The 16,140-nt window shown below is 38.8% G+C and overlaps 1 protein-coding gene and 1 pseudogene across 1 annotated transcript; one reads left to right on the top strand and one right to left on the bottom strand.

The window, feature by feature from the left end:
* Positions 1–224: 224 nt before the first annotated feature.
* edc3 (enhancer of mRNA decapping 3 homolog (S. cerevisiae)) lies at positions 225–4,245 on the bottom strand. The gene is made up of 6 exons (XM_053319221.1): positions 4,082–4,245; positions 3,762–3,988; positions 3,322–3,666; positions 3,073–3,226; positions 2,044–2,261; positions 225–1,904 (listed from the first exon to the last, which is right to left on the bottom strand). The coding sequence occupies exons 1-6, from the start codon at positions 4,243–4,245 to the stop codon at positions 1,570–1,572; spliced, it is 1,443 nt and encodes a 480-aa protein (XP_053175196.1). The 3' UTR covers positions 225–1,569.
* A 1,093-nt stretch (positions 4,246–5,338) lies between these two features.
* LOC128359371 (golgin subfamily A member 6-like protein 26) lies at positions 5,339–15,762 on the top strand (annotated as a pseudogene).
* The last annotated feature ends 378 nt before the right edge of the window (positions 15,763–16,140 follow it).

The raw sequence follows: 16,140 nt of genomic DNA, 5'->3' as shown, positions 1-16,140 counted from the left end.
TTTTAAAACAATTTTCCCTCAAAAAGATCCAATCTAATTGGTTCAAATTGCGTAATCAGAACAGGAAGTTGCATCGTGATTTTTTTGTTTTTTGAGTTAAGAATCACTCAGAATGCATTTATACTCCACATATACGTCATTTTGTCAGCCGATTAACTGTGGAGGTTTGAACCGGCGAATAAAACATTTAAATCGCTTTGTTTGAAACTTAAAGGGCCATTCGGTGGTTTTGCATGTGTTAGCACATTTATTATTAATCGCTTTCATGTTACAACAAAACTACTTTTAACTACTTTGAAGACCATTCAGCTTCCAGACAGTCGAATATATTTTGTTGACATTTCCAAGCATTCACTGGTTTCTATTCATTATCGTACGATATTTAAAAAAATAAATCTTTTGCAACACTTTTGAAATCAGCTCGAGTTGCGTAATCAATCAAGTGTGCGTTAATGCTCGTCAGTGTGATGCAACGCAGACATCTGAAGTCATTCTGTGCTTAATCTATAATACCAAGCAACAATAATGCAACATTAGCAAAAAGACATAAAAGTTTAAACTGTGTGGCCTGCAATAAAAATTATCAGCACAAATGTTAAATATAAATGATCTCTAGTTTAAGTACTGACACTTGCAGGCAAACTGGTATGGTCCTTTAACCGACACAACTAAACCAAAATTAAGTTGTTTTTTTCCTCATATCATCACTTAAAAAGGCAAGATGAGAGGTTCCGCATGCTGTGTCATCTTATCAGAGCCCTTATCATCACGGCCTAATTAACCAAGAACAAACAAAACTGGCGATATCTGGATTCTCTCCAGTAGCTGCCCCAGTCACCACTGGTCTAGTCTGAAAACACAGCATTATTAATATAAACGAAGCATCTTCCACATCTGCTAAAGACTGAATTCCTCCTGACGGTATTACAATTTCAAAATATGAAAGCTATCCTAACAAAAACATCAGATAACAGTAACTGAGTGCTGCAATGAATGGCATGCGACAAGCAAGGCCATTAGCAATAATAACTATGCAAGTTGGATTTCTGTTGTCTCATCCAGCTTAATGTAATAACAATGTATCTGCATGTATTATATGGTGGGTCTGTTTATTCACCAGATGGCTTTGGATTGAGGTTAGATTACAGTGACATTCAAAAAATAGAGATTGTCCTATTCAATTTAACACCAAGTCCTAATATTTCAGATGTATTTTTGAATAACATATATTCTAAATATCCTGTAATATCATGTGAACACATTGGCATCTACATAATTACTCTCCTCAAGTCTCTAATGGTCTTGACATTAGTTTTTAAACTAAAAATCTAGATTTTAAATCTTTTCCTATCCTAACCCATCCATATGCGCGTAGTCCTTGTAAAACAAAATGTACCAAACAATGGTCCTTCAGTATGAGGGAAAAGTCACATTCTCATGTTGATGAGTTAGAAACTTAATGGATAAACTGTGAAACAGTTGAAACTCTCAAATATAAGGCGCCAAAACCCAAATGGTCAAGGATGGTGAAAGATCAAATCTGTCACGTCACATTGACCATTAGTCCAATCATGGAGAATGCAAGGGGATGACAAATTTGCACCCAAAAGGAGAAAGGTACTTGATTCCCACTTCCTGGAACACCTGGCGAGGGATACCTATGTCACACAGGTAAACCCTGCCTGCCCCCTCTGCCAGGGGAAGAGGGAGGCAAAGAGAGAGGGACCACTTTGCCTCCACTGCCTGCCCCTGTCCCACAACAGGAGGGTCTATGCTGAGCACTGGTGCCCGGTTCTTGTTCGCCCAGTCTGCAGCTGCGCGGTACCAAGGCTGATCCATCAGGAATGTGTTCTCATGGCAGTCAAGGCAGTTAATGATTAGGTCCACTGGAGTGTCTGGAAGGTCTGTGGAGTCAGAAAGAAAAAATACACCATCTCAAACTACTTTCTGATCACCTTGAATGCAAACATGTAAAAATTCAGAAACTGTTTAGTCCTGATCACAGCCTAAATTAAAAAAATAAAAGACGCGAAAGATGCCCACCTTTGATACTTGACACCTGCTTGCCTCCAGTCTTGTTAAAGAGTGTGAGCTCACTGGTGACTGAGTCGAGCATCTTGACAAAATTGGGCAGAAACAGGATAACCTCCACTTCATGATTGGCCAGGTGGCGACCACAGCTGATGCCCTGAGCCCCCTGAACATGAGGGCCACACAACAGCGCCACTGTGGGACGCTGGTGTAAATTTTTTGGAGTGAATCTAGAACATGACAAAGAAAATGAGATGATACACCTTGTTTATATTTTCTGAATTGAATTAACTCCAAGAATAAATTCATGTTTGGCAAACAATGAGGCTCACCAGTATGGACATCCAAAGTGTTCATTGTTAAATAAATAAGTAAGTAGATGAAATATGTAACATAACAATAGAATTATTAAAGATATTTTACAAACTGAGGTCAGCATTATGAAAAGTTCCTTCATTTCTGTTTGGTCTCCGCAAACTTGTTATATAATAGATTTTAAAGAAGGATGTCTCTGATATTGAAGCCTTTTGTATTTACCTCTGCTCAAACATTTACCTTGTTTGCCACCATAAACACTCCCTGTGAGCAAACTGAATCAAAATTACATACAACTTAGAATTTTGTGTCATTTAATGATACACCTGGGTAATATCAGTTAACTGTCAAGAGGTAAGTAACTAATTTGTATGAAAAATGTGAACCGTACTGGCCAGTTAAAGTTATCCGTGGTAATACTTTTTATTTTTATTATGGATTGATCAGGCAAATATTTTCATGATGTATCAATCAATGTTTTGGTTTATAAAATATTTAATATGTCCTTTACAATTTCCTAAAGCTCAGGGTGAGGTTGTTGTTTTGGTGGCCTAAAATCCAAATATATTCAGTTTATTACAATGTATGTTAAAGAAAAGCAACAAATCATCGCAATAAAGAAGCTGAAAACAATGAGTGTTTGGCATTCTAGTCAGATTAATCTTTTTTCAGGTGTTAGTCATTTAATGTTAGATATTTGAACAGCCTAAACCCCTATGTGCTTACCTGTTGGGTCCACCCAGCAATGTTAGTGCCATCTGACTGGCACACACTCCTGTCATCTCAAGTCTCCGCTCCAATGAAAGGCCATAACGCTCCGCAGCTGACAACAGCCGCTTGTGTAGTTCATAGGATATACTGGGTACAACAAGTCCAGAGTCTGTATGGAAAAGAGCAAATATGTTTATTATAGTTTATAATCTATTCACTTGTCCACATTACTACTTCTTTCTTTGTTTGTTAAACAACACGTACCAGTGCAGTACTCATTGGCCCCTGGCTGCGGCACAGTGATCTGTCTATACACTATCGGTTTGGCCTCCAGGATGTTTTCATCATGGCGGTACCGTGAAGGCGTCTGCTCTTGTGGAGTCCCACGTGACCTGGCACCGTTACGGCGTTCTGATGTGTCAATCTCTGAGAAAACTGCTGCTTTGTCGAAAAGAGCTAAGTTTCCTTCAAAATCAAAGTCTGTATCGAGGCCGTCATCCATACCATCCCCAAAACATTCATCGTCTCTGTGCTGCCTCTGGCTGCCACCGTTCTTCACCCCATTCTTTTTTGGTGTGGCTTGGTTTGCCCCTCGACTACTAGATGACCCTGATGGGAAAGTTTAAAAAAAAAAATTTAATTTCTACTCAACAACAGTCAGAGAAAACAATATATTTTTACAGATTTTTAATAATTGAACTTACATGAGTTATGTCTTCGACGAAATCCTTTAGGCTGACCAGGAATATCCAGGTGACGGTCACCGTAGCTTTTGGAGCAGTGCTGAGGAGAGTTTACTTTGTCCAAGGACCTGGGGTCGCCTTTTGGGACTGCAACTGGATTGCTGTTTACCTTTGTCGATGCTGAAAAGTTGTTCCTCGCGTTGCCATTTCTGATATCTAAAATCTTCAGTTCCTTTATGTCAATGGCACTGCAGCAAAATATAGTTAAATTCATCTTTAGTAACAATAAAATATGACAAAAAAATAACAGCCAGGGGGTTAAACATTTTAAACAGTTTTACCTGAATGTGACCTCGGGAACAGGGCACTTGACTCCATTATGGAAAGGCTGTCTGAGAGAGATGGTTTGGCTGCACTGGTCTACAGATGACACCTCTCCCTGATAGACGCCCAGTGTTGGTCCACAGTTAATTGACACCAAACTACCCAACCAATCCGCAGCCATGTCTGCACAACTTCAAAGACAAACATTTGTAAACGGTTAGATAATACACTGCTAATATGTTACGTTACAGTTTCAACCACTCACTGACTTTAAACTAAACGAACTTCTATCTTTTCAACAGCACGACATTAAAAATATTAACCACTTGATGTTAGCACGCTTATGCTAACTGACTAGCGTTAGCGTCGGCCTGTTATCTATGATAAGTTTAAATCTTATGTTAATTTAAGAAGTACCGATTGTATTTAAATACACATATATTGTTTGAGTGTTGTACCTTTCCGGGGATGAATACGAGAACAACGTTATTGAGAATCTTTAAAGTGCTATCTTCTTAGCTTTCTTAGCTTCGTGAATGGTCTAAAGCCGCGACTGCTGTTAGCTTCTGGATGACACCATCCGGCTTCCGGTGTAACGCATATTTCAAAATAAGAGTTTAGATGTATTGTGACACGTGACAAACTGATTCCCACATTCATGAGCTTCTCTTTTTTTGTTGTTGTTTTTTTGTTAACCTGAGTCACAATGTATTACCACTATTATCAGTAGAAAGACTGTTGTCTAAAAGTACTCCAAAACAAGTAAAAAAAGTGTTACTTAAGTACAAGTACAGAAAAATATACTTTAAATATCAAAAGTAAAAGTACTCATTATGCAGACCGGCTTCTTTTGTTACATTATTTTGGTATATTGTTTGCATTTATCAATAACAAATACATGTAATATTATTTTAATTCTGTAGTGTATTAGTATGAGCTAATTTTAAATAATTTGGAGAGCTTAATAATAGTATTCATGTCTCCAAATGATATCCTGTGGTTGCTCTTAACCTGAACAAAAAGAAGGATTTCCGCCATATTCTACAGAGATAGATGCACCAACTAAGGTGTATCAGGGAACCCAATCTCCTTCAAAATATGTTTATTTCTTGGGGCTAACTTAATAACATCAATGCTTACATCTTCAATGGCAAAAAAAAGTGTTACATCCTTTCCTAATTCTGTTAATAATTGTGCATTGTGTCTTTGGTAATTAAGTATGCAGCCCAATAGACTCCCCTAAGACCAATCCACCAATGCACTGAGACCAGGCCATGAAGGCTTTATGGTGAGTATAATGGCAATTTTTTTTTTTAATAAATTGCATTTATTTATATTTTTGTTTTTCCTGGGGTCGTACGGTGTATGGGACACAGGAGAATGCTTTAAAAAGCCAGATGCCGAGGATGTCTTGGGGGACAAGGGAGGCAGTGCTTGAACACAGCTGGCCCCAGTCCTTCCCCCCCTTGGGGTAGCTGGGAAGGTACTGCTCTGACGTGGCTGGTCCTGGTTATTCCTGATCCTGAGGGAGACATCAGGGTTTCCTGGGGAGGGAGGCATTGTCCCTGATCCCTTAAGCGTTCTGTTGTGGCTGGTCCTGGTGGCTTCCAGTTGGGTTACCCAGGTTAAGCCTGGCATTGGATCCCTCAATATAGCAAGAAGGAGCAGTGAGACCAGGAACTTCAGGTCAGGTCAGGTGGTAAGTAAGCGGTCCCCCTGAATTCTGACTCTAGGAACAGTACGTGGGGCATGGTGGTCCAGGGTGGCAGGACCTTGATCCCATGGTGCACTACACATGACCAACCTGACAATCCAATCTGAAATCTGTAGCCTACTTTTCAAGTTAATTGTCTTATTTCTCATCTTAAGACGTAGCCAATAATTACCTTAATATTTACAACAACTCCTTAATACTTGCTTTCAGATCTACCCTAATCCTTTTTTTACTTACTTCAACATTAGTCCTATAACTTACCTATTACCTTTATACTTACTATTTACTGTTTCAGAAATTACTTCCCATGTTTTACTTACCTTGATGTTTTGAACACTTTAATCTACCTTTAGATCCACCCTAATACTTACCTCAGAACAGATTCTAATACTCCTCCCTATTGAACACTTGACATATTCTAAATAATTTTTAATTGTTTGTGTCTTTTAATTATTATTACTAATTCCAGGTTTCTTTTTTGTAACTTAACAAGACGTGTTTTTAGGGTCAGTCTAAGTTCTTATCCTGGGATTCCTAGATTTATCTCTGATCAGTAGTGGGCCTCAAGGTCAGAGGTTGTTTTTTGGCCGTTATAATCAGACACCTTTATCTGAAGAAGGCCCTCACAGTGTGTCCAATCTGGGGCAGATTATAATGTGTGTCAACCTGTGCATTGCCTTTGACTCCCTAGTTTACATAACCAGTCTGACAATCAAATCTGAAATCTGAAATCATCTAAATACTTACCTTATACTTTAATATTACAACAAATCCTTAATACTTACTTTTAGATCTACCCCAATACTTACCTTTTTTACTTTAACACTAGTCATATAACTTACCTTTTATTCTTATCATTTACCATTTCAGAAAATACTTACTGTTTACTTAACTTGATGACCTGAATATTTGAATGTACTTTTAGATCCACCCTATTACTTCAGTATAGATCTTAATACTCCCTATTATACAACTGATGATGTTCCCTATAATACAATAAAAGTGATTAAACAGATCTTCAAATAGGATAGGAAATTGGACTTACCCTAAAACAACAACAACAGACTGTGCATCCCGTAGTAAACACAGTGTTCTCACGGGCGCCGGTCCAAACCCGCCCTACTGTCCCTGTAGCAAATGCATATTTTATTTTTTATTATTCTAAATATGAAAAGAAAATCAAACCGTTTTTAAATTTCTGCACATCCCTTTTTGCCCAGAAAAAGGTCAAACAGCTCGTATTTCAGTGTAATCTTTGTATTTTAAAATGAAAATCAAACAACCACTTTTTTTCAATACTTGCTCCTGAAAAGAAAATCCAATGACCAAAAGATACACTCACCATTTAACCTTTAGATCATTGGTTAAAAATTAACATGAACAATCTATGTAAATATAGTTGTTGCTAGCTAGCATATGAGATTTTGTCATGTCTGCAAGATGGCTGCAACAAGTTACTTACATTGTCACTTGTGGCCTGGGGCCAATTGTAACAAAGTGTTACAATTGGCCCCAGGCCACAAGTGACAATGTATCCTATCACACACTAATGTAGCTCAAAGTTTATAACATTTTAACAGAATAACAAGATATCGAAATGTATTATTTGATGCAAAATCATTATCTGAGGAGTAACTCATAACTATTGAGCTTGAGTAAATATACTTAGTTACATTAAACCACTGACTACAATCACCACTTTCTATAACACAAATTGTGCAATACATTTAATTCATTACTGTATATTTGAACAAGCTGTATATACTGTACATTACCATCTACTGTATGTATACCATTCAATATCTAATCCCTCGTTGCACTCTTTACATCTTTGCATTGATTGTTTGCAGTTCACATAAACAGTTTCACCTGCTTACATTCCTTGTGTATCATTCTTAAGATTGTTGTGTGTGATTACATTGAGAGCCACTCATCCAGAATCTTATTAAGATTATTCTAATGTAATGCTTACTTTATGGCAATTATGAGCATCATTTGGGAAGTGGAATATATTTGAAAGAGAGCACTTCTTCTGAATAATGATCTGGCAGGCTTATGCAAGGAAACAACTTTGGATTTAGTCAGAAGCATGCAGTATTTCACACGTAGCTGCACAGTATGAGCATTCTTCTATAACCATGATATTATCTCACAACTGATCATATGACTACCTACGCCTGATACTAAGATAAATTCCTAAACACACCATTATAAGAACATAATATCTCCCTGTCCCAAAAGACAATCATAATGAATCATATTCACTTTCATGAATAATTGATCAGAGTGGGACTGTCTGTATTCTGATTACAGGGAGATATTCTTAACAACTCATGTCAACAAACAGGCAGTCAGCAGACTCAGTGAGATCATGTGGAGACTATGAACTGTGACACACCTACCTACGTCTTGTGTACAGTGGTTACCCATGGATACTAAGCTCAAGGGCTATACACCGAAAATCATGCAATCAAAGCTTTGAGGCATACGAGAAAGAACAAGTGAACATTTTCAGTGGACAGGAGAGCATTTCTGCAGCAAGGTACTGTAAGAGAAAGTGTCATTCAGTGCAGACTCAACAATATCATTCTTAGCATGTGTTGTTTCTTTTCTTAGCCCTTGCCATGATACATTTCACCCAAACATACTTGAATTCGTTTAGGGGAAATTGTGTGAATTATAGAAACACACATGGAATCAAATCAGCACATTTGTAGATTGTAAACACACTGAAATAACCATGTAGTGCTTCAAGCAAGCAGTGGAAAATCAAGACACATGATCTAAGAATAGTCCCATGCCTCAAGCTGTCACCTTTGTGTGAAAATCTATCCCTGTCACTTGGGCAGACGTGGGTAGACGAGGAGTGCAGCCTCTCCCTTACAAAGGGATGTGATGGCTCAGATTTAGGAAGACACTCTAAGATGTTAAGACCCATGTACAGAAGTTCAAGTCCATTCTCTCTCACGGATTTCGATATGTGGGATACCAAATCTCGCTTCAAGGCCCAGGTAGGACCCAGTTATGTTATTTTGGTGGTAGAACAGTCAGAACAAAGTGTAGTTACTTTAAAAATGTTTTGGTTTTCATTGTTAGTCCTCAGGATGGTGTGGGATGGAAACTGTCTCTGGATCAGGGTTTCTGTCCAAAGTCAACTCAAGGTGAGGGGAGAATGATACCGTTTTTAAACATCATATTGATATGATATTTTTTAAATCAGTGTGGTTTAATAAATGTTGTCTGGTTGTGTTTTAGCACATCTGGCAGCACTAGTGGTTTCAGACAGAATGACCCAGGTATGAGGAGATGGCAGTCTCTGTCCTATCTGGCACCTGAGGGTGCTCCACGATCTTTTAGGGGGACTGGATTGCGGGCTGCCCGAGTTGAAAGTAGCTTTAGGCAACCAGAGCTGGTGGAATGGATGCAGGATGCTTTTGAGCGTCTGGACACCCAGCTTGACCTGCTGAAGTCAAGAGACGCACAGTTGAACTATAACATAAGTACTGCACAGATGCTTGACATGGCACATAAGGTGAGGGAAAGTTAAAAGGTTTAAATGTCAATGGAAACAAATTATATGATCTACATTTTTTGCATTTGTTCCTCTCTTCTTGCCTCTGGATATTTGGGTTGTTTTCAAGTGATAAAGATTGAACAGTGTTGTATTTTAGTGGCACACAGCCTTCTCTAAACCTGCACTGATGTGTTACAGAAGCAAACAGAGGTGAAGGGTCTTAAGCAGGAGAGGGACGCAGCTGAATTATCCCAATTTGAAAAGAGTTGGCAGCGTAGAGAGCTCCATGAAAAGTAAGTGCAGCAAAAGACATGTAAAAGAAAAACTTAACGACATAGAAATGACAGAATATCTTATGTGAAGTTCACTCTCAAGGGTCCAAAAGCTGGAAAAGGACCTGCTGCAGATGAAGTCCACTTTGAACAGAGGGAGCCACGTTCAGTCTGTTTCTCCTGAAAAAACTTCTGACACGCTGAGTAGAGCTTTACCAATGAATATAGAGGACTTAAACAGACAGGTGTGTAAGCTTTATGCTTTATTAGGGTAAATTTGTGTTCTAAATAATGCATTATTCTGTATATTGTTGCCACTTATTGCTTTTGCGCATGGCTTTAAATTAGGAGACACAGACAGATGACACAGAGCTGTCCAAACTAAGAGCAGCTCTGAGAGAATCTGAAGCAAGAGCAAAGACACAAGAGGAAGAGCGAGACAATGCACTCCAGAAACTCCAGACTTCTACAGAGGTCAGTTTAAAAGCTGAAATTACAAACCTACAACTGCAGGAGACTGTTGCGCAGCACTTTTTAAAAATGTTGTGCCATATTTTTTTCTGTGCTCCATAGGCACAGAAGACACTGTTGAATCAAATAGAGGAGATGATGCAGAGCATTAACCACACAGTGCAGAACCACTCTGAAGTGCAAGATCAGCTGAGTGAAGCAAACAACAAGATCAGCCAAGCATGTCTGGTCAGTTACCTGTTTCGATTCAACATTAATTCATGCTACGTGGTAGATTTTTACAAAAGGAACCTTATATTCACTCAGAAATTTGCTTTCTAATTCTGCTAAGGAAAAAGCCATCTTGTCCACTCAAGTGCTGAAGCTGGAGGAAAATATAAAAGAACTGAATGCCAATTTATCAGCAGCTCTGTCTGACAAAGATCATTTGACCCAGGTATATCTTAATTCATTCAATCTACAATGACTGAGATTCCTAACATCAAAATCTAATACTTTAGAATTGTGATAAGGTTATTTTGCATGTATTTCCTATAGGAGAAAGCCAATCTCCAGCAGATGGTGAATCAGCAAGAGCTGCAGCTGGAAAAGATCCAACAGGGCTCAGAGAGTCGTGAGCTCCACAATCATCAGGCCGATTCTCACGACAGCCAACGGGAAACTGTCCTGATGAAGGAAGAAACAAAGGCTCTCAGAGAGGTTAAATCATTAAGTAGGGGTTGTTTAAGTGGAGTTTTGTCACTCTTAATTCTTTATTAATTTATTCTTGTTGTGTCTTTACACCAGGTAATTGAAAAGCTTACACGTGAGCTTGAAATGGTCAAACGGAGACTGGAGGCATCACAGTCCCAGCTACAGGAGCTAACATCGGAAAAAGTCACAAACACAAAACAGATCATAGATCTGGAGGCAGAACGCTCCCAGCTGATCAGTGAAAAAGAGGAGCTTCTTATCAAAATGAATGATGAGAACAAGGAACTAACAGAGATGAAGGAAAAGTGCCATCAGCTTGGGTGAGACAGCGAACAAGCACTATTTTCTATATTTTTAGATGATCCTTCTGCAGACCAACCGAATCATCCTCTTTATGCTGAAATCATGCATTAATCTTTCAGGGAATCATTGGAAGCTTTAGAATTAGAAAAACAGAAACTGCAGGATAGTTGTTTGATTTTTGAGGCTGGGATCCATGAGAAGGAGGAGAAGCTTCGCCAGCAGGAGGACAAGTATCGGAGACAAGATGCAGTGAGAGTCCAAAAAATTGAGGAGCTGAGAGCTGTGACCTCAAACTGGAGTGAGAAATGGCAAAAAGTGGCTTTGACCTTGCAGTCCACGCAGGAGAAGTTAGAAGAGCACCAGAGGAACAACTCCAGAAATAATGTAAGGCTGTCTTTACAGCTATGAACTAACTAAATAATGCATTTTAATGTAGGCTATTAATTTCAGTTCCAAGTGGAAAACAAATGACAACTGAGGTAGAAAAAAATTCGGAAGAAGGCCAGAAAGACAAGGGAGATACAGTGTATTGCAAATTACCAAATACAAACAAAGCAAATTGATTGCTGCCTAAATCACTCACAATCAAGACATTTTCCTGTTCAGAGAAAAAGCTTCTTAAAGACTGTGTAAAGTGAATTCAGACATTTTCTTCTAAACACATTAAATAGGTCATAAATGTATTTCTAAAAAAGGTGTAAAAAGCATTTCAACCATTTAGATTTGAATTGTGGAGCTAGGCTTCACAAACTGTGTTTCAAGATTTCTGTGTTCAGGATTTAGTGGGCTGGTCTGAAAATCACCTCCGCGTTACGAAACGTGGCGGTGATTAGCATAAACCTGCTCCTGCTGCTGTAGGTATAAATACATTCAGCGCACACTACTACTACTATAGTCTACAGTTAGCCAGTTAGCTGAGTTAGCCGCCGAGCTAGCCACCGAGCTAGCGGCAGAAAGCTCTCAGACACACATAGTCCATGTTTCTGGTAGAGGTAGTAACCTTGATTGACAGGTGACACTTAGTAGGGGGCGGGGCTTCAGCTGACTCTGCGGGCACTCCCACAGCGTTTGGGAGCAGAGAAAGAGTCTGCTTTTTACACAACTTTGAAGCCCAATTTCATACATTTGGCCATTTTTTTAATCATTCAAATTTGGCAGGGTGGTTAACAACACACTTTTCTGTGGTATGTCCAACTCAGAAGACATATTTATTCTTACTTTACACGGACTTTAAGCACAGTTTACCAGGATTGGACACACTTCCTATTCACTTCAATGAGAAAGTGTGTAAAAGCTTTTGAATGGTACTCTAGTAGATAAATATGGGTTGTTTAATTATATGCTTTTTAAAAACAGATTGAATCTGATTCGCTGCTAAGGATTGAGCTTGATGCATGCAGACAGGAGCTGGAGTTGGAAAGGAGCAGGAGTCAGGCGCTGCTTCAGAGATGTAAGCATAAAGGTAAAGGAGAATGCATTTAACAAGCTGCTAACTATTTAACAAGATTACCAACCATGTACAGCAGGCATCCTTCACAAGACAATTTGTCTAACTTAAACACAGGGGGGCATAACTGCTGTGACTTTGTATTTTCAGGGTGTGAAGCTGTGCAATCTCAGGACAAGGACACAGTGACAGAGTGGGTGGATTTTGATGAGATTTTCAACATGCACTGTTACCAAATGCTCAAAATTAAATTCTGTGATCTATCTCTTCATCTGGCTCTCTATTGTTTTAGCCTCAACATACCATCACAGACTGAATCCTCTTTATTATGGGACCCAGCATCAATCTCCCACAGCAGTCAAAACAAAAGCTCTCAGGTAACAAGTTGCTCTATGTTGCTCCTCCCCTGAGCTTAATTTTAGCACACAAAACAGCTTAGAGTAAAGGAAACTAAAGCATTTAACCATGGATTTATACATGTTTACACTGACGTACTTTTATGTGGCCACATAAAAAGAGTAAATCCAAGTAAATATAGGCTAGAAATATATTACCTGATAATCAGATTTGTTTACAAAGCAGTGAAGCTTAAAGGCTGAAGCTGAAACTGGCAGATAGAGAGAGGGAGCTGATGGAAAAGTGATATTTTTTCATATAACTGTCTGATTGTTTTAAGATTAGGAGGATGTGACAGGTTTCATCTGTAGGGAAGATGCTCTGAAGAGTATATAAAAGCTGAAAGAGACTGAAAAAACTGAGGGCCAAATCAATACTTCTGCTCTGGAGCTTAAGGTGCAGTTACATCATCTTCAGGGGTGTTAATCTTTTTTTTTTGTCACGATAGCAGGTGAAAAGGGCATCTAAGGACAATCAAGATGAAGACACACTGAAAGCCCAGCTAGAAGGTACAAACCTGTTTTTAAATTAGCTTCTAGATAATGTGTTGATTTTACTCACCGGCTCAGCTCTGAAACCCCTTCCTCCATATGGTCGTCTTAGAGAGCAGGAGGAAGGCAAACCAGCTGGAGCAGGAGAAAATGCTGGCAGTCCAGAAACTTCAAACACTAAGGCAGCTTTACCCGGTAAAGTTCATAAAAAGGACACTTCTAAAGATGGCCTCCTATGGTGGTGGATATAATAACAGACAGACTTCTTGTCCACAGGTTAAAGATGAAAACTCATCTGTTGATGGCAGGAATAATAAAACTGTCTGTCCAGTTAATGAAGAGGTTGACCAACAGAGGAAGATGGTCACTGAGCAGGTAAAAGCATGATTTCATTTAATTTTTAAATCCCAAAACACAAGTGCCATAAAGGAAATTCTTTATCTTACCACAAATATCATTCAATTGTTAGCTTAAGAGTCTCTTTAAGGAGCGAGAGGCAAAGGACACTGGAAAGGCTGCTCTGACTGGAACCGGGTCACACCAAGACTGGACTCCACCATCTAATAATATCAAGGTTAGAAAAGTGAAATGAATATGAGAATTGTGACGAACAAATAGTGACAGCTATAAAATGGATGATACTAATAGCTGCATATTTTTCATTCAGAGTCCGGTGGAGAGGAGAAGCTGGCATCAGGGCTCAGGTTTGATGCCAGTGTTTGAAGAGGATGAAGAGGATGAAGAGGGCTACGACTGGCCAGGAAGTGAGGAGCGAGGGCCAGAGGAAGAGGCACAAGCTGAGACAAACATCCACAGCAAGAGCCTCCAGGTTGTAAACAGCCAGCCCCTAAGAGACAGTGTATACATGCATGTGTCTAATCTGTTGATATATCCTGTTGAACCTCCGAACCCAAACCTCTGCCAGCACATTCATTACAGCTGCAGCTAAAATGACTACAACATCAACATAAAGTGTCCAGCCACTGCACCACTCAAAAGATCATCTATGTTTGTCTGACTGCAAAATGTGCAAATTAATGTCATTAATGTGTATGATCATGGCACACAGATTATATCAATATATTAAAAGAGCTTGTGCCACATTCATTCATTACATACACACATGCACATATGTGCAGACAGCACTAATCCCTGTTTCTGCTTTAATCAAAGAACATGCAGTAAATGGGGTGCGAGGTCGGACTGGCTGCATGGACACTTTTCACATTTTCTGTAGTTCAGCTATAATCTCACATATGACTCTTTCTACTCTGAAAATAATCGGATTTGAAGCTGAGGAGTGAACCGCTCGGCTGGAACACATCTGACTCAACAGCAAGAGGATAGGAAAGAGTTACAGTGCTGTTGTTGAAGACCTGTGGTTGCCATGATGTGATAACACTTAGTGACATCTAGACAAAGTATGAAAAAGTCTGTTTCAAAGTCATTACAAATTCTGAGATGCATGAAGCACCAATACATTTGAAATGACTCTAAAACAATCAAATAAATTTCAAATTCTTCTAAAAACTACAGACAACAAGGTCAAGGTCTGTTAAACAGAAAGTTACACTTGAAAATCAAACCCTTTTGTACTATTTTACACTTCTTCTATGGCTGCTATTAAAATGTATAAAAGTGAAAATGGACACAAATATTTACAAGGAAACTGAACTAAGAGATCTGAAACCATTTTTCCCTCTGCCAGATGTCAGCTATGAGTGCAAAAATCAGCAATCTGAAGGCAAAAAAAGAAAATCTGCTGCAAGGTGAAGCTGTGCATGAGTCAGTGTAACCAGTAGTATAGATGTGTGCTGTAATGTTTGCTGTGTTTACAGTTTGTAGCCTTTGGGTAGACGTATGGGATTCATGTCTTTATCTTTGTCTGGGATTTCTCCACAAATGCCACATTTTCGTGACTAACTGGACTTTTTTTAAACTATTTTTGTTAAGACGGATAATCTCTTTTAGTGGATTAGTCCCTGATTTGAATTTATTTGCCTCCCCTATCTACTTTTGTTTTCCATCCTCGGTGTGTGCAGGCTACTAAAAACCTGTTGTCAAATGTTTTGGCATACTTTCTCATTCAAAGGAACGAAAAGGTGTGTCCAAACTTTTGACTGTAGATATGACGTTTTAAAATATTTGTCTTGTTTTTAATTATTTTCCCCTTTTTCTTCTATTTATTCAGCTATGAGGGTTATGCACCCAATCCAGGACTTTGCAGCTACTGCTGAAAAAGAATCAGACAAGTCCTCTGATGTTGGTGTGCCAAGCCACTTCTCAGATGAGATTGACCTGCAGCGGAGGTCACCTTCCCTTTATCCTGATGGAGTATTCCTGGCTGAGCCTGTAGATATCTGTAGCACTGATGAAGAAGGAGAGGATGAAGACTGAGCCTGAAGCCTGAGGCTTCTGCTATAAAGAAGTCTGCACACTGATAGGTCATGTTTGTGCCTTTTAGCTTAAATGGACAAGTATCGAGTTTTTTTTAAAAGTTTTTATCTTAAAAAATATAGTGAACAATTTAATTTAATTTTGTTGTTTATTTTTATCTATCTATCTATCTATCTATCTATCTATCTATCTATCTATCTATCTTAATGGCAGTGTAACAGAAAATGATGAAAAGTAAATAACAGCAACAGTTTGAAAATGTTTACTGATGTTTGTGTTAATAAATGTCACGAAGCCATCTCAGGCAAAAGTGTTTTATTGATATGATCTGATATGTTCCTCACATAATTTTTACATTCAGAACATCCCACAGCCAAA

The sequence above is a fragment of the Scomber japonicus genome, chromosome 5 (genome assembly GCF_027409825.1).
Source record: "Scomber japonicus isolate fScoJap1 chromosome 5, fScoJap1.pri, whole genome shotgun sequence".
Lineage (NCBI taxonomy): Eukaryota > Metazoa > Chordata > Actinopteri > Scombriformes > Scombridae > Scomber > Scomber japonicus.
This window is presented reverse-complemented; position numbering and strand designations above follow the sequence as displayed.

Bases quoted from the DNA above. Each gene is read 5' to 3' on its own strand.
- edc3 (XM_053319221.1), bottom strand. From the start codon at position 4,245: ATGGCTGCGGATTGGTTGGGTAGTTTGGTGTCAATTAACTGTGGACCA. The intron at 3,227-3,321 runs GTACGTGTTGTT...TTTTCCATACAG, and splicing joins GGCCAATGAGTACTGCACTG to ACTCTGGACTTGTTGTACCC. The intron at 1,905-2,043 runs GTGGGCATCTTT...CTGACTCCACAG, and splicing joins GCAGGTGTCAAGTATCAAAG to ACCTTCCAGACACTCCAGTG.